This window comes from Prionailurus viverrinus, unplaced genomic scaffold (genome assembly GCF_022837055.1).
Source record: "Prionailurus viverrinus isolate Anna unplaced genomic scaffold, UM_Priviv_1.0 scaffold_45, whole genome shotgun sequence".
NCBI lineage: Eukaryota > Metazoa > Chordata > Mammalia > Carnivora > Felidae > Prionailurus > Prionailurus viverrinus.
In genome coordinates this window covers 2,516,715-2,538,661 of record NW_025927610.1, presented here as the reverse complement: position 1 = coordinate 2,538,661, position 21,947 = coordinate 2,516,715, and the positions used below count along the sequence as shown (strand labels likewise).

The 21,947-nt window shown below is 57.0% G+C and overlaps 1 protein-coding gene across 10 annotated transcripts in view; it reads right to left on the bottom strand.

Moving 5' to 3' along the window:
• The window catches only part of ZFYVE28 (zinc finger FYVE-type containing 28), a 119,972-nt gene that overhangs the window by 5,182 nt on the left and 92,843 nt on the right, over window positions 1-21,947 (bottom strand). For 6 of the 10 annotated variants that reach the window (XM_047847251.1, XM_047847254.1, XM_047847256.1 and 3 more), the window contains 2 exons: window positions 2,329-2,462; window positions 101-217 (listed from right to left, as the gene is read on the bottom strand). In XM_047847251.1, coding sequence (XP_047703207.1) covers window positions 101-217; window positions 2,329-2,462 — 251 coding nt within the window. Of the gene's footprint in view, window positions 1-100; window positions 218-2,328; window positions 2,463-19,135; window positions 21,340-21,360; window positions 21,933-21,947 lie in introns of those variants that run through there. The other 4 variants (XR_007149715.1, XM_047847259.1, XM_047847260.1 and 1 more) reach the window with 4 other exon arrangements.

The window sequence follows — 21,947 nt, the reverse complement described above, 5'->3', positions numbered from 1 at the left end:
TCTTGTTTGGAATGTGGCAGGTTGTGCAGAAGCTGGGTGGCCCTACAGGGTGAGGAGATGCTGATCCCTGGGGTGGGGACACGCCCTGAGCGGGACTCACCCTTCTTTAGCTTTTCCTTGTCGTCTGCTTCTGGTTTGGTGGCCATGACCTCAAAAAGGGTCTTGAGAATACTTCTCAGATCGCTGGCATAGTTGGTCTGCAGCTGGTCAGCCACACCTGGGAGGGGAGGAGGGCCGTCAGGCTCCGGGGGCTCCAGCCGCTGGCTGTGTCCTCAGGTTGGTGGGGGCAAGAAGAGGCCACCAGCCCCTGGGAGCTGGCTTTGTTGGCAGGAGTGAAAGCTCGGGAGTCCAGGGCAGGCCGGTGGAGGGGTGCCTACACAGCCAGCCCCCCGCTGGCCCCCGCTCACTCTCACTCCCACATTTTATCCTTGGGGTCGCAGCCACTACTCCTGAGTGGTCCTAGCCTCTCACTGACAGGTGACCCCAGGGCCCTGAACCGTGCCCACTGCCCACAGCAGCGCCTTCACTGACACAGCCACGTGTGTGTCCGGTCGTGCCCTCTTCCCCTGGCAGACGCTGCTGCCCCAAGTCCCCCTGACCGCAGGGGCCCCTTCGGGGCATGTGGCTGGGAGCCAAGGTGGGCCCTGCCCTCTGCCGGACTCCCTGCCATTCCCTGCTTCCCCCACTCTCACCGCAGAGCCCTCCTCCTCCCCGAGACAGCTCCCTCTCCCTGAGTGGGGCTCCCCTTCCCTGACTGAGGGCTCCCCCTCCCTGAGTGGGGCTCCCCTTCCCTGACTGAGCCCTCCCCCTCGCTGAGTGAGGCTCCCCCTCCCTGCGTGGGGGGGGGTCCTCCTCCCTGAGTGAGGGCCATTTCTCAGCGAGAATCGAAGCCCCGTTAGCTCCTTCGCTGCAGACACCGCTGCTACTTAAGGCAGCGTGAGGGGAAAGCCTCGGGCGTCCGGCCAGAACGGGAAGCCCAGTGACCCGCCCCAGGGACTGCAGTCAGCGCTTCCGGAGGATTCTTTGTGCACCGCGACGGGCGACGGTACTGAGCGCCTGCCAGACTCCATATCCCTAAACCTTGGAACAAAGCTGTGTGGCAGCTGTGTGAAGCCAAGCTCAGGGTCACCGGGGTCCTCCTGGTCCCACCTGGCCTGGCTTGGCAGTGCCTGGGGGGCCCCGGGGCAGTATGGGACACCCCCCATCGTGACCGGGATTCTGCAGGGATCCCGCCCCCCCCCCCCCCCCCCCCCGGCCACAGGCTGCAGTCCTGCCAAGCAGGCCGGGAAGAGCGGGTAGCGTGGGCTGCGGGGGAAGCCCCGTCTGCAAGCACCCCTAAACCGGGAGGGTGGGGGAGGGAAGGGCACGCAGGAGGCCGGGGAGGGGGCCTTCAGTGCGTACTTTTATACTGTTGAATCACATGGATGTGTTAGTTATTTTAACACACGAACCAAAGAGCAGCATTAAAAAGACACCTTTTGGCTCACGGCCCTCTGAATTCCCCGGGGAGACAAAACAGGCGTCTCCCTCCTGTTCCCCCACTCGGGGGAAACAAAACTAGGCAGGATGAACGCCACAATCGGAACCACGAACTGAACAGACCCTCGCTGTGTGGGTGGCCAAGGCCCCCACGGGAGCCGGATGGGTTCCCCAGTCACAGATGGGGGCCCTAGTGAGGAATTAAGCCTTCCTCCCTCCTGGGCTTGGGGATGATGAAATGGCACTGTGGGGGGATCCCCAGATGGCAGGGAGGGGATGCTCCCGTGGCCGGGCACAACCCGCATCCTGCCCAGCAGGGACCTTGCGGCCCACCCTCAGCCCTGCCCCGCCCACACTCGAGGCCCCGCCCAACCTGCAGCCCACCCTCAGCCAGGCCCCGCCCAACCTACAGCCCACCCTCAGCCAGGCCCTCTCCACCCTGAGGCCCCACCCACCTCCAACCACGCCCCCACCTTTGCAGCCCACCCTCAGCCAGGCCCCGCCCACACTCGAGGCCCCGCCCAACCTGCTGCCCACCCTCAGCCAGGCCCTGCCCAACCCTGCGGCCCACGCCCAGCCAGGCCCCGCCCAACCTACAGCCCACCCTCAGCCCGGCCCTCTTCACCCTGAGGCCCCACCCACCCCCAACCACGCCCCACCTTGCAGCCCACCCTCAGCCAGGCCCCGCCCACACTCGAGGTCCCGCCCAACCTGCAGCCCACCCTCTGCCAGGCCCGCCCCACCCTGAGGCCCCACCCACTCCCAACAAGGCCCCCCACCCTGCAGCCCACCGGCAGCTAGGCCCCGCCCACCCCCTGAGGCCCCGCCCCACGCGGGCCCAGCCGGCACCTGAAATGCAGACAAACAGGCGGTGGATCAGGTCGTGGCTGCCGTGGAACCTGGACCGGATCTTCTCTCTTGTGGCCAAGGGGACCGTCTCCAGCCCGGCCTTGTCTGAGGAACCTGAACCGGCCGTGGGGCCACTGCACAGAGAAGGAGATACAGGGTGTGGGGGGCACGGGCACCGCCAGGGGCTCCTGGAGCCTGAAAGCCAGGAGCGAGAAACAAACTCTTTTTGCCCTGGAGGCTCCCACTGCACCACAGCCGAGCTGCCGGGAGGTACTGGTAGCTTCAGAGTGTCATCAAGGTCACAGGCACCACCTAACAAGCCAGCTGGCACAGCAGGGCTCCTGGCCTGGCCCTGCCCTGTCTGCTGCCCTCACTTTGCTGTAGCCACTCTCAACTCCTTTCTCTCTGCTGGTGTAGACCACCTGGTGTGGACTCACATGCTCAGCCCCCCCCCCCCCCCTTCTCCCTCCGACTGCCATCATCTACTGACTTCCTCCTAGAACTCGCCCACCTACACCCTGCGCGCAAACGGGACTAATTTGGATAAAGGGTCTTTGCAGCGGAGATCAAGGTACAGACCCGGAGAGGAGAAAATCATCTTGGATTATCGGGTGGCCCTAACCCCGTGACAAGTGTCCTTATGAGAGGAGGCGCAGACAGACAGGGCCTCCCAGCTGTGAAGGATGAATTTCTGCTGTTTTAACTCCCTGCGTGTGGGGTTTTGTTACGAACACAGGGTTCTGCTCCCACCATGCACGTCCCTGCTCCTCCCCACGGGGGGGGGGGCCGTCTGCCCCCCTTCAGGTGCCTCCAATTCTTACACGACTCCTCTCCTTTCTCCTCTATCCCTCTGTCCTACAATCTGGCAGTTTCTCCAGTTTCCCTTTCAGCTTTCCCCTTGACGTTTTAATTGATGCTCTCCCTGCGGCTCCATAGACGCAAGCCTTTTAAACGCGGCCAACGGCTGCCTGCACTACCTCCTTCTCCTTTCCGGGAGGTAGTGGCTCTGCTTTCCATGCCAGAGGCCTGGTCCTTCGTTGTCCGTCCCGTTTCAGAGGGAGGCACTGAAGGCCACGTGGTGTAGGTGGAACAAAGGCAGCCTCGCACTGCTGGGGCCACAGCTTCAGAGAGAGAACTTGGCACCAGCTGCCCAAGCTCCCACCCCGGGGGCTGCCACTGACATGCACGTGGAACTCTGCCCTTGTGGCCCGCAGACGTGGCAGGATCTTCACTGTGGCACTGGTTGCTCAGCGATGGGGCGATCTAGTCTTGCAGGGGCAGAGTCGACAGAGGCAGAGGGGGGCGGGTCACAGACCTTCACACACTGTGTGGGTCCCTCACATGGCGCAGAAACACGCAGGACCGCCCTAGGTCTTATGTGGGGGTACGTCCAGGGAGGAAAGACCATTAAGAAGTACAAAGATGTGACACGCCTGAGGTTTGGGGCCATTGTCCGCCCCCCCCCCCCCCAGCCCCCGTCCGGTACAGAGGGAGGCTGGGCTGCACGGGCTCCCTTCCTTTCGTCAAGGGCAGTGTGAGAGTGCACGCGTTACTGGCACACTCTACAATAATGAATATCCACTATGAGTATTTAATGCTTCCCTGGGCCACGGAGAGGTGAGGGCAGGCTGGCAGTGTGAGGCTGGGTGCACCTGTGCCAAGCTGGCGCCCTCGGGCAGGTCTACACCCTCTCCTCCTGAGCCGCGGAGTTTCCCGGACAGGCCCCGGACTTTCAGCCTGAGCGTGGGGGGCCTGGCTGCCCTCCACCTGCTGTCCCCGCCCTGGGAGCTGAGTGAGGAAAGGGGGAGGGGACTTCACTGTTCACAACGTCAGCTACCACTCAGCGTCCCCAGTGTCAGGTGACAGCTTTGCCCAAAAGATTTGGGAGCAGGGCCTCAAATAAATACCACACACCCGTGTTCACAGAAGCTTGCTCTCCAACCCCACCAACAGATAGTGGATAAACAGGTGGTCCCCACGGTGGGACGTTATTCGACCGTAAAAGGAAGTTCTGCACACACTGCAAGGACAAACCTGGAAGACACCAGGCTGACTGAGACAAGCCGGTCACAGAAGGTCCCATAGGGTGTGATTCCATTTATGCGAACCATCTAGAAGAGGCAAGCCTACAGACGCAGAAGGCAGAGGAGGGCTGTGGGGCCCGGGGTGAGAGATGGGGAATGACCGATTGATAACAGGTACAGGGTTTCTTTACGGGGTGGTGAAAATGTTTGCCAAACTGTGAATATAAAATAAAGGAGCGTTTTCTTGCAATCATCTAGTGAACTCACATTCGGGAAATAGTTCATAAGTTAAATGTCTGTCATCAGTGGGCTGGCTCAACAAATCATCAGGTCACATCCATACAATTTCCATTTTGTAGAAGGGACAGATGCTAGAAATGTTAAAATATTAAACGAAAAGGCAGCATTTTAAAAATTAGGGAGGTCATATGTACATAAGGAGAGACAGGAAAACGCAATAAAAGCAAAGCATTAATATCACGTATATTTGAGCGGTGGGACCATGGATAAACCACGCTTTTCCAAAGTGTCTTCTAGGAGCAAGTATTACCTTTGTGATCAGAATGACCGTGATTTCCAGGACCGAGGAAGCGCCCGTCGGCAGCAGGTGGCACCACAGCCCTGCCTGTGGCGGGAGCTCGTCCCAAGCCGAGACAGAAGCGGCTCGGGGCGCCCCCTGGGGGTCAGCCCTGCAGCCCCAGCCCCGCAGATCCATGCTCCAGAGGCCCTGGACGACGTGGGGCGGCCAGCACACAGAAACCAGGGGAAGGGCCCTGACCCCACAGAGAGTTGAGGCCATGAAGGCTCCCTGAGGCTCTGGTTGAGCAGGGTAGGGGGGCCGGTGGAGAGAGAGGGAGAGGGACAGGGACTCCACAAAGACACTGATCCTAGGCAGAAAATCGGCTTCGAGGGGCTCAGGGAACAAAAGACCAGACTGCTGCAGGAAGAATTTGACCTGGGACCTGAGCCTGGGTCTAGTCAGTCTGCCTGGTCCCCAGGGGCCACAGGGATGGCCACTGTCTGGGCACTGCCCAGGGCCTGTGGATGCTGATCCTGCAAGGGCAGTTGCTAGACTGCTGGCCAGTGGCAGGCACTGGACCCTTGGTGGACACCACACAGGCTGGAAGCAGCGGGCCACTCGCATCTATAGGACACACCCCGTCTCCGCACACACCCCGTCTGCCAGGGTCTGCCCCTTCTGCTTCACTGCCCAGGCAGGAGGCTGACAAGGGCTGGTGGGGCCCTGGTCGGCCTGGGGACTGTGTTCAGAGGCCTGGACCCAGGGCTCCTGCAGAGCCCTGCCTCGCTCGGCATGACCCCAGGGGAGCCCCCGGCGGACTCACTGAGGGGAATCACCTTAGGCCTCAGAGGAGCCCAGCACCTGTCAGGACTTGCCAGGCAGGAACTCCCCTGACCATGCCAGGGGCCACCCCAAGGAGCTGCAGCTCCTACCAAGATTACAGAAGGCCCAGGACAATGAATCTTTTCAAACAAGTCAGAACATGTCTTTCTTCTGCTGAAACCTTCTACCCCTGCCTCTCAATTAGTCCAAGTAAAAGCAAAGAGCCTTACCGGGCGAGGCTTACGGTGCCTGGCCTAGTCTGGACCCCTCTCTGTCACCCTCCCCTCCCGCACCCTCCACTCACTCAAGCTTCTCAGACCTGGTCCTTGTTGTCACAGACAAGCCAAACATGCCATGGCCACAGGGCCTTTGCACAGATATCAGTGGGCCCAGAATGCTCCTTTTCTGGATACCCCCAGACGCCTCTATTTGGTATGCTCTATTGCAAGGGCCTTCCTTGACCACAAACAGGACCCCCCACCCCCACCCCCACCCCAGCTCTCTTCCTGACCCCACCCTGCCTTCTGCTCACGGGGACACTCAGCATCCTGACATAGCACGTGTGTGCCGACTGTGTGTCTTACTCTGGGAGAAGGCAAGGTTGGGTCGGCAGCAACTTCCGTTCACTGCTGTACCCCAGCATCAAATACAGCCCCCCACCCCACACTAGCCTCCCAATCTGTATCTGCTGAACAAAGAATATGAATCCATTAGATGTGGAGGAGAGCCGGAAGTGGGTTCCCTGGGAATAAACGCTTTCTCCACAGTTGTAATGCCACATGGGGCTCAGGAAAAAGAGCAGCCAGCAGGGCCTCCTCACCCTTCTGGTGTCACAACTCCTCTGGGAAGAAGGGGGGAGCCCCCCCAAAGATGTGTCCACGTCAAACCCCCAGAACCTGTGACTGGGGCCTTATTTGGAAAAAGGATCTTTGGGGATATAAGTAGGCAAAGGATCTCGAGAGGAGCTCATCCTGGACTGTCCGGGCAGGCTCTGAATCTGATGACAAGGGTCTTTCTAAGAGGAGGAGGGGAGACACCCAGACAGGAGGCTGAGTGTGGACAGAGGGGGACAGAGGACGCGGCCATAAGACCAGGAGCAGCTGGAGCCCCAGGAGCCAGGGCTCCAGGCGAAGGACCCTCCCTGGGGGGAGGGGGGCCTCCCGAGGGAGGGTGGCCCTGGATTTTGTATTCTGGCCTCCAGGACTGTGACAAGGGAGGTCTCTGTCCGTCCGAAGCCCCCGATGTGTGGCAGTACGCCCCTGCTGCCCCGGGAAGCCGGTCCGGACACAGCCGGAAACGCGATCCCACCTCCATCGCTCACCTGCTGGGCCCAGAAACTGCTCCCTTAGGCACAGAGTGGGCACTAGGATAGCCACCGATGGGCCCAGCGAGGACAAGCCCGATCACGAGCACGTGTGGCCGCGAGAGGTGGGGCCGTTGTGGCAGGGAGGACACAGCCGGCTCCTACCGATAAGGCCTGCTCGCGCTCGCCAAGCCTTCAAAAGAGGCGGTCACATTACACACATAATTATGGCTGGAATCGTTTAAGGGACGCTAAGCTCATAATCAGTGTTTAAACCTCTAGGGAAATTGCTTTGCCGGGAGCCGTGTGTTTGCTACGTTCGTTCCACAGATTTGCAGCGGGCGAGGGGGCGCCGAGGAGTGGAGGGAGAAGGGGCTCCGTGAGGGTCCTGCCTAGCACCTGCTGTCCAGGGCGGCGGTGAGGCAGGGCTGGAAGAGATGCAGAAGGCAGAGGGGCGCGGGGCTGCCTGGCACCTTGAGCTTGCGGGTGACGCTTCTGACGCAAGTGCCCGGGCCCAGGGCAGAGTCTCGCTCCCCCTCAGCATCCCGGGGCCGCCCACAGCCCCACCGGCGGGGAGACGGGGTGGGGGGTCCCCAACCATGCTAGGGTGGTGGAGCTGACACACACCTTCCCCACCCACCGGGATGTCCTGGGTGGGTCTGAGTGCACGTGTGTCTACGTACGTGTGAATGCGCGTGACAGCGTGCGTGTGTGAGAACATCAGTGTGTGTGTGTGCGTGCGTACGTGGGATGTGTGTGCACAGTGTGAGTATGCACACTCAGAACGGTGGCACACCCAGGACGGTGGCTGCACAGGGGTGCCAGAGGCTGGCCACTCTCCCAAGTACTGGGCAGGGACAGAGGGACAGGAGAGCGACGGGACCAAGGGTCCACTCTGACTGGCAGCAACCTCACCTGACTCCACAGCAGTTTTCAAACAAACTCCTTTCCAGAAGATGTCATGTTACAGGCTTGTATTACTTAAAAGACGTAACTCGGGGCGCCTGGGTGGCTCAGTCGGTTAAGCGGCCGACTTCGGCCCAGGTCATGATCTCGCGGTCCGTGAGTTCGAGCCCCACGTCAGGCTCTGTGCTGACCGCTCAGAGCCTGGAGCCTGCTTCGGATTCTGTGTCTCCCTCTCTCTGACCCTCCCCCTTCATGCTTTGTCTCTCTCTGTCTCAAAAATAAATAAACGTTAAAAAAAAATTAAAAAAAAAAATAAAAGACATAACTCATTTGCCTGTGACCTGTGCATGAATCCTGTCATGTTTTAATTTTAATGGAAAGATTTTAAAAGCGAGATCCTGGGTGTGTACATGTTGAAGAGAGACCATCATTCAGGAGCCGCTACGGTTCACCAGGTGGGAGCCAGCTCACTCCCCACATCCTGGCTGCAGCGCACTGGCACCGGGATGGAACTCACGCCCCCAGCCGCACCCTCCCCACCGCCCGCTGTGGCCTCCTGAGCCCCGCCGTCAGTTCTGAGGTGAGAGGCTGCCCCGGGCCTGCACCCCAACTCCACACCACCAGAAGGCGCCTGGGCCTCACTGGCCGGGGCTGGGGCCGGGACTCAGAGAGGAGCCCTCCAAGGCCAGGGCAGCCCCTAAGAGGGGGGGGGCCGTCACCGCCGGTGGGAGTGGATGGGGCTGGAGACGGGGTGACACCAGAGTCCACGCGCGCGGGCTCCTGTGACTACAAAAACAACAGTGGTCTCTGCGTGCCGCACGCGAGTGTGGGTTCACACCGCCATCCCTCACAGGACGTGGAAGGCTCCCTGTGCACCTGTGTCCAGCCTCGTGACTGTGGGCGAATCGCTCCGTCCCCGAAACTCACTGTTCTCTTCCGTAAACGGCAATAGTTAGCAGGGACAGAGATGATGCTTTGAGAGGGGGCCACTCTCGCCTCTGATGAAGGCTCCGTAAGCCGCAGGGCCTCCCGGTAGAAGCCCAGACACGAGGCAGTGATTTCCGGTGATGTTTGAACAAACACCACAGTACACAGATCCGTGGGCCGTGGGGGTCCCGTGGGCGCTCCGGGCGCCGCCCACCCCTCTGCCCTCCCGCCCGTGCGGTCTACCCTCGCTGGCTCCCATGGCTGTCGGAGAAGCAGCAGCCTGTTCCCACTCCAGAGTCACAGGACCCCCACGGGACCCTGGGGCCGATCGCTGAGGGACTGTAAAAACTGGCAGTTTGGTCCAAGCAGCAAATGTAAACAATATACTGAAAATTAGCTGATGTCTCCGTTTCCTCTGATTAAGGAGCATTACCACTGACGTCCTAAGAGATGAGCAAGCACCTTTACGTCTCTCTCCCTTTCCTACTTCAGTGAGTCCATGGACCCCTGCCCTGCCCAGGCCAGTCAGGCATGGCGGGTCCTGCCCTTGGCTCCCATCTGGGAGGCAGAAGCAAGAAATCAGAATCCCATTGATACCTGTGTCAGTTACGGATAGTCACCATACAGCAGGGAGGGCCTCCTGGAGGAGGCGGCATGGCATGAGAAGAGTCTGTGAGTTGACAGAGACCCCCAGTCTCCCCATACCTGGGGCCCACAGCACCCTAGGATACCCCCCGACCTCGGGAAGCCCTGCCTGGCCCCTGCTGCCTGCAGAGTTCTGATGTGGTTCTGCTGCTGTGAACTCTGTGGAGACAGGACCTTCTTGGCCTGTCTCCCCATCTTCCCACCACCTTTCTGCTGCGGCTGCTCCCCAGGTCCACACTTCCCCAGGGCTCGGTATGTCTCTGTGAGGGGCATTTTCTGCCAGACGCTGGCCTCAGGGCCCACTGCCCTGGAGAGCTGCCAATGATCTCCGCATCTGAGAAGGGCCTACCTCTCTCCCACTCCAGCCCTGGTCACTGGGCAGGGGTCTCTACCTCCCAGGAAAACCAGCAGAGAGACTGGTAGGTGGCCCAGCTCTGACAGGATCAGGCCCTAGTCTGAGAAGTCAGGTACGGTTGGAATTGGGGTCATGAGGCCCTGAGCTGGGTCCTAGGGCCACAGTGGACCAGCGGCACCTGCCCTTGAGGGGTTCTGGGGTGGTGACAAGGAGGAGGGGACCCCCGAGGGGACCCTGCACATGGCCACTGCCCCAGGGGGAGGCCTGCCATGGGCAAGAGTCCCAGGGCCGGGCTGGGAGTCCCCGGAAATTAGCACAGGCTGAAGGCTTCTGGCATCATCACCTCTGCCATCTGGGCAGAGGAAGGTGATCTCCCGGAGCCTCAGTTTACTGGTCTGTAAACTGGGAAAACAATGCCACCCATGCAGGGTCCTCCGAAGAAGGACATCCAGACGCGTACGGTGGAGGGTGGGGCTGGGGGTGCGTGTGATTCCCCCCTTTGCTGTGTGGCCCTCGGCCTGTAACACGGGGGGAATGCACAGCTTCCCCAAGGGCAAGGGGGCCGTGAGGCTGGGGCCAGGCTCCCACACTACCACCGTCGAGGGGGTCGGCTGTCCGGAGGCTTAGGCAGGGGATGGACATCAAGCAGGGCCCGGCCCAGAGGCGGCCGAGGGTCTGCCCCACACTGTTTGTGGGCACATCACCCCCCAGCGGAATCCCACTGTGAAGCAGCAGCCCCAAGACCACCCGGGCCGTGTGCCAGGCTCCCAGACGCCCTGCAAATACCACCTGGTCAGCCTGGTGGGTGATGTTCATCCAGAAGGAACACAGGGGCACAACTGTCCCCCTACAACACTGGGGGACAGCCAGGAAGCCTCAGTGAGCCCCCTTGTCACCAAAGGATGCTCTGCAGGACCCCCAGAAGCTTAGGAAGTTCTGGGGACCTGTGACTTCCCCGGACAGGGAGGACAGACAGCAGATGTCCTGCCCAGTGCGTACGGTCCTTGCTGAGCCATCCCTGCCTGATAACAGAGATGGGGTGGCCAGCAGGGCCCGTCAGAGTTCTTCCCCAGACACAGGCCACAGGAAGACCACACAGGCCGCTCCCCCTGGAGCCCAGAGGGAAAGCCTGGTGGCTCTCAGGTCCATCTTGCCTCGAGTGACCCCAAGCCTGCTGGTACCCGAGGAGGGTCCACAAAACAGGGGGGGCCCCTCCAGGGTTGAGGAGGGCCTGATGCCCTGGTGCCTCCCATGTTGCCATGATGACCCTCCATTCATCCCACAGCTATCCCGACAAGTCCCGTGTGTCCCCAGGCCCTGGCACACCCACCCTGCCCAGCCTTGCCCACTCATGAGACTACAGCCCTGTCACCGACAGCCCCCGGGAGACACTGTCCAGAGCTGGGGCTGCAGAGCCGGGAAGGGCCCCGAAGCAGCCGCTGACGCAGGCAGCTCCTCCCAGCCTGCCTCCCCGCTCCCTCTGGGCTCGCTGCCCGCCCCAGGTACTGCCTGGCCCTTCGCCACCCTGAGGTCAGGTGCACACTCGGCTCCCTCTGTGGAGAGGGGTGGGAGCCACGGTCCCACTCCTCTGGTGGCATGGCACAGCCCAGCTCTGGAGAAGGTCCCATGGTTGGGTTATGGGAACCTGATCCTCACGCTCTACTCTAGAAAATCCAGGAAACACAGACGAGGAAAAAGCACACGTCCGTGTGTATTTTATAAACACGTGTGGTTGTCGCATGAGCAGAGGGGACTTGTGTTACCTTCCGCTGTCGTAACTCACACACTCTTCCTGCACTTTTGCTGCTTTCAAAAGCTCTCAGAACGTAAGGCGCCAGGGCTGATGAACAAAGCAGCGGGTGAACTTGACTGTGGACACCGCCTGGTGTCCCTGTTGGACCACACTCAGCAATTTAAACCTGCTTTCTCTGGTTTCTGCCTCCGTGAAGGTGGGAGGAAGTGTTGTGCAGGGGAGGTGGCCTTGCAGACAGGGATTCACCTGGCCCCATGGGGTGGAGCAGGCGACCCCACGACCCCTCGAGGGTGCTGCTGGGGCTGCACCCTGTGCCCTCCCCTCCATCCCGCATCCCAAGGAGAAGGGGTCAGTGCTTACCAAGCACACTGCACCCCTGCTCAGAGCCCTCCACCCTGCCCCGTGGAGCCCTGCATACAGGAGTGGGCAGGCCTGGGGCTGCAGGGAGGGCTATGGGATGGTTGTGCCTGGAGACCCAGAACTGCAGGCCAGTCCCCTTCCCCTGGAGCTGCCCTGCAGCACGCCCCCCCCCCCACCGAAGCCACGAACACCCACATACCGAACACCCTGGCTGGGATGAGGGCACAGACCCTGCCTGGGAAGCAGGGCTGCACTGAGTGGAACGCCAGCGGCCCAGAAGAGGTCTGCTGCAGGGGCAGGAGTTTGAGGGAAAGAACCCAGGATGTGAAAGACCAGATGTGAGTCCTGAGGTTCCCCTCCAAATCCCAGGGCATCCTCCTGAGGCCAGCTGCCTTCCAACCCTTGGTGGCCCCTCATTTTCACTTGATCTAGGGCAAGGATGTTCCCCCAACCAAGCACCCTAAGTCATACCCTCCAGCCTAAGGGACGTGGCGTGGGGGCTGGCAGGATGGGTGAGAAGACATGAGACTCAAGGCTGGGCTCTGGGGATGGGCCCAGGGGTCCTGCAGGGGCTCCCAAACTGGAGTCAGACAGATTAGAGGGTCTCTGAGCTCCTGCTTCCAATCTGTGAAGCAGGGACATCAATGAAATGTTGCTATGGGACTCAGTGAGGCCACAGGGGCAAATTTTCTCATGGGTTTCATCAAAGGCACATGGTGACTTGGTATAACAGGGAGGGATGTCATGGCAGAGAGGGAGGGGACAGTGACCCAAGGAGCAAACAAGGACCAGAGGCACAAGAGTGCAGAGAGCACCTGGAAAGCTGACACTAGGAGGGTACAAGGGGGCAGTGGCGGAGCAGTTGCCCAGGGTCCAAGAGACCAGGAGAGTAGGGAGCCCTGGGGACTTCCAAGCAGGGGACCATCACCCAGCTATTTGGTATCTGCCTGTCTGAGGGGATGTCAAGAAGACAGGGTAGGGACTGAGGACAATGCAAGTAAACTCCTCCACTCACTCAGGAAGAAACGGGTAACTGAGCAAACGTACATCCAGTAAAAACATTGAAGCCAAAAAACCTTCCCATGAAAACGCTAGGCCCAGACAGCTTCACTGGTGAATTCAAACTAACATCTAACTAGTATCTAATTCAAACTAATATCTAAGGCAGAAAGAATACCCGCTCTACCAAACTCTTCCGGAAGACTGAAGAAGTGAAAGGGCTCCCCAACTCATCCTAGGTCTCAGCTTTGCCCTGATACCCAATTCTGAAAAGGAAATTATGAGAATAGAAAACTATTGCCCAGCATTCCTCACAATCAGATGCAAAATACTTAATAAAATTTTAGCAAATCAAAACCAACAATACATAAAAAGGATAATACCTAATGGCCAAGTAAAGTTCATCCCAGGAAGGTAAGATTCACTTAACATCTGAAAATCAATCAATGTAACTTATCACATTAATAGACTAAAAAAAAATAAATACTATACGATCATCCCAAAAGATACAGAAGAAGCATTTGAGAAAATCCGTCTTTTCTTGGTAAAAACTCTCAGCAAGCTGGGGATAAAAGAGAACTTACTGGACCTGATAAAGGGCGCCTATGAAAATCCTGCAGCCAACAACAGACACTAAATGCTTTCCCTCTGAGATCAGGAATACGGCAAAAATATCCTGTGTCAAATCTATTCAACATTGTACTAGAGGTCCTTGCCACGGCAAAAATGCAAGAAAGAGAAGTAAACAACATCCGACTGAAAAGGAAATATAAAATTGGCTTTTTTTTCACAGATGACATCATCATCTACAGGAAACGTGATGAATCTTCATAAAAACTATAATGAATAAAGCGAGTTTGGTAAAGTTGTAGGAAATAAGATCAATATATAAAACTCAATTGCACCTCCCATATTAGCAATGAACAATTGGAAATTGAAATCATAAAACAATATAATATCATAAAAAATATAAAATACTTAGGGATAAATCTGATCTGACAACAGATGTGCAAGACTTTTACAATAAAAACTATGAAAGTTTGCTGAGAGAATTAAGAGCCTAAGTAAATGGAGAGATATACTATGTTCATGAACTGGAAGACTTGATCTTATTAAGGGGTTAATTCTTCCCAAGTTGATCTACAGATTCAACAAAATTCCAGTCAAAATCCTAGCAGGCATTGTTTTTTGTTTTTGTTTCATATAAATTGACAACTGGTCCTAAAATCCATAGAGGACCCGGAATAACCAAAACAACTTTGAAAAAGAAGGAAGTTGTAGATTTACACTACCTGACGTTAAGCTACATTTTAGGAGCACCTGGTTGGCTCAGTCGGTTAAGGGTCCGGCTTCAGCTCAGGTCATGATCTCGCGGTCCGTGAGTTTGAGCCCTGCATTGGGCTCTGTGCGGACAGCTCCGAGCTTGGACCCTGCTTCAGATTCTGTGTCTCCCTCTCTCTCTGCCCCTCCCCCACTCACGCTCTGTCTCTCTCCCTCTCTCTCTTTTTCAAGATAAAACATTAAACAACAAAAAAAATTTTTTTTTTGAAGGCCAGCTGCCCATACATCACAGTGTGATATTGGTATTAATATAGACAGACCAATGACACAGACTAGTGAGTCCAGAAACAAACCCACACATATACACTTGACTGATTTTTGATGAAGGTGCAAAGGCAATTCAGTAGAGAAGGGATGGTCTTTTTCAACAAATGGTGCTAGAGTAATTGGTTTTCCTTACGCAAAACACAGTAGAATTTTGATCCATACCTCACACCGTATACTAAGTTAATCCTAAATTGATCATAGACCTAAATATAAAAACCAAAAATATAAAACTTCTAGAACAGAAGAAAAACCTCTGTGACTTTGGGTTATAAAAATAATCCTTCGATCTGATACCAAAACTACAATCCAGGGAAGAAAGAAAGTTGATAAATAGGACTTCACTGAAATAAGAACTTCTACTCTTCAAAAGATACTCAGAATGAGAAGATAAGCCACGGGCTGGGAGGAAATATTTGCAAACTATATTTCTGATAAAGGGCTCCTGAGTGAATGAAGAACTCTCAAAACTCAGTAAGGAAACCACCCAGTTGAAAGAAACAGCAAAAGATTTGAATACAGTAGAGGCTTCCCCCAGTTAGATAGGCTGATGGCACTCGAGTGCGTAAGATGCTGAACGTCAGCAGCCCTTAAGGAAATGCAGGTTGAAGCCACCATCACGATACCACTTCAGGCCATCAGAACAGCTCAAGTTACAAAGCCTGACCACACCACGGTTTGGGGATGTGTGGAGGAGCTGCACCCTCACTCAGCACGGCTTACTCTATGCCGTTTACCTTTCACTAAAGCTGGTGAAACCGGTTAGAAATACCAGACTGGGCGTCCACACTGTGCTCACGTGTTACTGCCTCTAATGCTGTGCCTTCCTCTTGGACCAACATTACTGCTCCCCTTGTCTGACTAACCTCGCTGGGCTTTGCCATGCCTGCCCTCTCCTTCTGCTTCCCCCCCGCGTCCCCTCTGTCCTTCTGGCACCTTGGCCTTTGTTGGACCTGCTGCCTGGGACACATCTCCTCCCTCCCCACCTTCCATTCAGGTCTCAGAGGATGTCACCACCCCAGGAGGCCCACCCTGATTGCTCTGACTGCTGGAGCTGCCCCAGAGCCCACCCATCACTCTCCACCTTATACATGGATTTTATCTTCTTCCTGGCACTGGCCGATGGACAGTGGACAGTGTGGGGAGGGCGAGGAAGAGGAGAATGGGACCCAGGGGCGCAGCTGACGGTGGTGAAGGCGGCGGGGGCGGCAGGGTGGGAGAACGTGAGATGTCTGGGGTGCAGGGAGGCAGCCAGGCTGCAGGGAGAAGCCGTCTGGAATGAGAGGACCTTTGCGGGCATGCTGGGTCAGCAGGGGGTGGAGGCCAGGACGGAGCTGTCCCGGGTGCTGATGCAGCGGTCACCATGCAGTCACTGCCTGGAGCACAGCCAGGCTGGATGCGCTCTCTCCAGCTCCACACCCTGCTGTGAGTTTGTAAGACAGACTGTGACAGCAGTGAGGCTCCGCAACGAGAAGGGCATGCCCCTCCCAGGACCCCGAGGACCCAAATGCCTCCTGTGTGCAGGCACTCCACCGCCCTCCAGGGGTTCTAGCGGCTTGGGCCTTAGTCACTGTGCATGCTGCAGGTTGCATGGCGGTGCCAGTGAGGGGCTCAGGGGACTCAGGGGGAACCCAGCCCTGACCTGCCCTCTGACCTCATGCCAGTGCTCGGCTCCTGTCCCACCCCGTGTCAGCAGAGCAGCCCTGTCGTGTAACAATTGACTTGATGACAGTCATTACGCCTAATCTGTTTTTTGAGAGTCTAATTAATTCCAACTCCTTCTCTATTTTTAAACCACTCAATCATTCCTGTTTTTCCTTCCAGGGACAGGACGTGGTGGGAGGCCTCCATGTTCTTTGCACAGTGGTGGGGACACCAGCCGCAGGGACGGATGGCAGTAGCAGCAAGGCCTGCACCCAGTATCCAGCCCTAGAATGGCTCTGGCAGAACCAGCAGTGATGTGTGTGTCCCGATGGGGACGAAACAAGGCCTCATGGGGCAGGACCTACTGCCCAGGGTCCCACAGCTGCCAGAGAGAGGTTAGGGTCAGGCCTAGGCTCACCCTGTCACCCCGTTCCAGAGCTGGTGTTCTGCTGAGCCCCGCAGACAGCCCAGCAATGGGGCGGGTGGGGCCCAGCCAGGAAACATCTCCTCCAAGTCTCCGCTCACTGAGAGGCCAGTCAGCCCAGGCAGTGCACAGTCCTTACTGCCCCCATGCCTTGACTGGCGTCCCCTTACCTTTGAAGGTGCTGGCTCAGGACTGGTTCCCGAGAGCACCCCCAAACACCCCGACTACCTGCACCAGAATCCGAGGCTATTGATATTACACGGGAAAGGGAAGCACGCCCTTCCAAGTCATGGAGGCCGGAAGATAGCAGTAGACCTTGGACACTGATGAGGCCCCACCCAGGGCAAGGGGCTGACCCCAGGCCTGGAACGGCCGACCTGACTCCGTCTGCTGGAGGGAAAACTGATTCGGTGATGTGTGCACAAAGCACATCAGAAGAGCCAGTCCCACGCCTCTGGGGAAGGTTTCCACATGATGGAGGACTCGCCACTCACCACATACTCTGGGGGAGGTTTACCCTGTGCAGCCCCTGGGCTGGGCACTGGGGCAGGACCGAGGTCTGCAGGCATCTCAAACAGTTCCCACTGTATGGGGAAGAGGGTCAGTGGGGCCCTCGGGGGAAGCTGGAGCCGGCCTTCTCTCTGCAGCCACAGGCATCCCCAGGGCCCCGATGCCTCTGAGCCCGCGTCCCGACCCTGGCAAAGGGCAGAGGAGCTCAGGTGGAACCACGACAGGGCCACAGCACAGAGGAAGGCAAGGCATTCACTGGAAAAGGAGCCAGGCAGGCAAGACTCAGGTTCAGTGAGGAGGTGATGCTGGAGGCCGGCCTCCTCCAGAGGCTGTCAGCAGGGGACAGAGTCCCACCGCGGTGCCCGAGATAACCCTGCCCGGTGGTCACACCACCAGTGAAGAGTGGGAATCAGACCCAGAAACAGTGAAATCCAGTGACGTGATGGGGAGGTAAAGTCAAGACTGGAAATAGGAACAGTCAGTAACAATCCTGAACCAAGGCGGTGAGTAACACAGATAACAACAGCGAGTAACGAAGACACGTAACAATGACAAGTAAGACGTGGACTCACATGAAGGAACAACGTTCCGTGGCCTCTCAGCTCTTCCTCCAGATGCCATCTGAGCTGGAGACTATTGTTAGCCCATTTTGCAGATGACAAAACCAAGGCTTGAGGAGGTCAAGGTCAAGCATCCAGCCCACAGGTCCCCCCCTCCTCTCCTGGACCCACTCACCCACGGAATTTACAGGTGCAGGGGAACACATCCTCCAATACTGCCACCCAAACAGGGGAGGAGGTGCCACGGGCGAGGTGTGCCAGCAGCTCCCCTCTGCAAGAAGGAGCACATGGTCCGAGCACATGTCACCTGTTTAGAGCAGGAGCTCAAAAGCCCGTGCAAAGGACAGCTTTCCAGATTCTTATCTTTCTACCCAAAATGACAGCCAGGGAGGCCCACTAAGTGCATGATGGAGAGGCGGGGGGCACCACCAGCCAGACTCAAATGTGGCCAAAGAACTGAATGACGCAGAGCGACCCTGCAGGGCGGGGCCAGTGACGATGGTTGCTGAGGTCCCCCTGAGCCAGAGACTGGAGTAGCCCTGCCTGTGTGTCAGGATGGCCCCGGGCCCTGACAGTCACGCTCCCTCTGATGGTTAGAGACGGTCTCAGAAGACAGAACAACGGGACTTCTAAGACTGGGGTGCAGAGTTGATGGTGAAAGAGGGGATGACCACAGGACACGAGCAGGAGACGAGGACAGTGCTCCCTGACCTTGCAGGTGAGGGGGGTAGCAGGTGCACAATCAGCCAGAGGACAAACTAACAACAAACGTGAGGACCAAAAGTTGTCTCTAGAATTTTTATAAATTTAATTACACAAAACAAAATGGACGTCATCAACAACTAAAGTCAAAGGGCGAGCAGCACATTGGGTAAATCTATCCACAGCAGACACACCAGAAGGAATGTTTTCAAGTCAGTAAAAAAAGACACGAAAACCCAATTGGAAAATAAGCAAGACACGTGAACGGCCACTTTGTGCACATACAGAAGAACCACGAAACAGGTAGAAGTATGCGGGGTACCGACCACCAGAGAAAAGCCACCTCCAACAGCACAGAGGGTCCCACTTCTGCTCCTCAAGGTGGGAAAACTGGGCCTGCGGCTGTGTGGGCGGGGGCAGCCCCCCCCCCCCCCCCCCCCAGGCAGTACATTGCTGGCTTCTGGGAGGTGAGCTGATGTAAGTGATGGTGAGGCCTTTATACCTTTGCTGGGCTGACTCTACTAACAGTCGATTCTCAAGAAATAATCCAACTGGGGTGCCTGGGGGGCTCAGTCGGTTAAGCCTCTGACTCCTGATTTTGGCTCAGGTCATGATCTCACGGTTTGTGAGTTTCAGCCCTGCGTCAGGCTCTGTGCTGACAGTGTGGAGCCCACTTGAGATTCTCTCTCTCCCTCTCTCTCTCTCTCTCAAAATAAATAAACATTAAAAAAACAATCCAAGAGGCAGATGCAGAGCCGTAAGGGAGCATGACCACAAAGCTAATTTAACATAGAAAAAATGTATGGAAGTGGGAAAACATAGAATAAATTAGGTATGTTCTTAGGATACAGTAAAGTTCAACAGAAATAGTGTTTTTCAAGAGCTTTACAGAGCAATGATCACAAGATAAGGTTTAGTGAGAAAAATAAAACTGCCCATGGGATTTGGGATGATTTTTATTTCCTTCTGTTTCCAAAGTTTCTACAATGAACGGGGCCATGTTTATAATAAGAAAAAAGAGAGCCCGTGTTATTTTTTAAACAAGGCAGCAGGATGGAAACACTCTAGTCTAATGTCCGCAGAAAGGACAAAAACAGACTTGAAGCAGGATGAGCTTCCATGTTGTACACAAGTGACTTATTCAGGCTTCCACAGCATGGAAGGTTCTGGAACAGTGAGGTGAGTCTAGACAGGGAACAAGCTTTTTAAAAATGTTAACTTTTCCTTTAAAAAGCTCCTAACTTTTCCTGAAAAGGTAGGAGAAAAGAAGCCAGTAAAAAGAGAAAAGCTGAAGGACCCATGATTCTGGAACATTCTGCCCCGGATTCTGCTGAGGGCCATGTCCCACCATCCTGGCAACAGTGCTGGTGGAACGGGCCGTGGTGCGGCGGGCTGAATGTAGGGCCTGGGGGGCTGCCGCGGGGGCTTCTCCAGCTGAGACCCCAGTGCCCTGCCTTCCACCTGTCTTCTGCTTAAGCAGGAAAATCCGCTCCAGGTGTCCTCGGGGCAGGCGGACCCTCCGTCACAACTCCGTGCGCCTGGGCCAACCCTGTGTGGCTCGAAGAGGTGTGAGGCTGCACTTGTGTGACTCCCCCTCAGGACTGGGAGCTCATGAGCACAGTGCCACGCCTGCCGCTCACTCCTCCAGCCACCGGTCACCTGCAGGTCAGGACAGGCAGGAGGCTGCAGGCCACCCACATCTTCCAGGCACTTGGAGCTGAGGCAAACTCCAGCCTGTCCATCTGCAGAATGGGAGGGGTAGTCACCTGCCCCTGCATGCAAGGCCCACAGTCTCCATTGTGAAGCCTCATGAATTTTGGTGAACTTCCTGCCTGTGTGAGGCTGGTCCTTTGTGTCTGTTCATTTTAACTGTACCCTGCTCTGTCACCTCTGTATTAGTGTTCGAGCACGCCCATGAGGTCAGCTTGTGACATGAGCGAAAGGCGCTCCTGATGTGTGCACTGCGGGTGGATTCCCGCTACAGGGGCTGGGGGGGGGGGGGGGGGGGGGAAGGGGGGGAGCACCGCTGTCCAAGGTCCTGGCCAAGACAGGGGATTCCGCTGTGGGGGGCATGGGGGCGGGGCATCGCTGTCCAAGGTCCTGGCCCACACGCAGGTCTGTCCTGATCATCTCACCACCTGCCACATTCTTCCCTCCTCAGACCCTCTGCAGCTTCCCTGCAAGATGGGACTGTCTCTCAAGGCCACCGTGGGGCTTCTCTTCCCTTTCCTCAGCTCAGCCTCAGCGTTTGTGCTATGGTGAGTGAGGCCTTGGGAAGCTGTCTGTGAGGCAAACAAGCCGTGTCCACTGTGGGACACGTCAGGAAACCAGGAGACAGAGCGGGTGTCCGCTGGCTGGACCCAGAAAGGGGGGCAGGTCAAAAGCCGAAAAGTTCACGTATCCTGTCAAAGAATTCCTGATGATTTCCTATCATCCTTGCAAAAAAGTTATCCGCTTACCAATCAGCTCTGTGCCGCAGGGTCAGAGGCCCTGATGAAGAAAGCCACCCAGCGGGTTGTGACAATAACTCATTCCCTCTGGACACGGCTGAGGAAGCTGGGCTTGGACCTCAAAAACAGATGTTTGCACCGTCTGTAACAGCAGGGTCTGGTGCAGCCACACGGGGGGCCACGCGGCTGGAAGGGAAAGTGGGCACATCTCCAGAAATAAATGCAAATGACCATCTCTATGCATCTCACGTTGAATGAAATAAAATAACCTGCTGTGAGTAACACCGGGGGCACAGTCTCAAGGAAAGGAACGGTCTCGGTCTCGAGGGGGTTGGGAGCAGTCCACGCTGTGTGTGCTCCCTAAGGACAAACGCACTGTTGGTAAAAGTCTCAGGTGATCATGAGCGCTGGCGAGGATGTCCAGAAGGTGGGGCCTCACGCACGACCCAGCGGGCGCAGAACTGCAGACCCTCTGGAAACCAGTCGACAGCACCTCAAAAAGCTGACCACAGAGTTAGCATATGGTGCAGCGGTCCTACTCCTGCATACACACCCAAGAGAAACGAAAACCTCTGACGGTGCAAAAACGTGTTCACGAATCTGCAGAGCAGGACTATCCACGGCAGCAAAAAGGATCAACAACGCACATGCACATCGACGGCGACCAACAAAGCGGCAGAATACTACCCAGCCACAAAAAGGAAGGCGGCACTGGCATTTGCTACGACGCCGAGGAGCGAAAGGAGACAGGCTCACGTATCGTGTGACTCTGGCTCTCTGAACTGTCCAGAAGGGGCAGATCCATGGAGACACAAAGTAAATCGGTGGCTGCTTGGGGCTGGGGGAGGGGTGAGGAGTGACTGCAGACCCCACACGGAAAAGCCCACCACCACTGGGCAGACACAGCCAAAGCAGGCAGGGCCCCGGTGGGAGGACCCAGGGTGCTGACGACACAACGGCCATGTGTGAACCCCGCACCTCTCTTCTGATGCTGAGGACGCAGCAGGCACATGGGGGGCGCTGGGGCAATGCTCACTGAATATGCTTTGTTCCAGATAAGTCCAGGGTGTGGGGAGCAAGGGAAGGGACAGCGGCCTGGAGTCAAAAGAG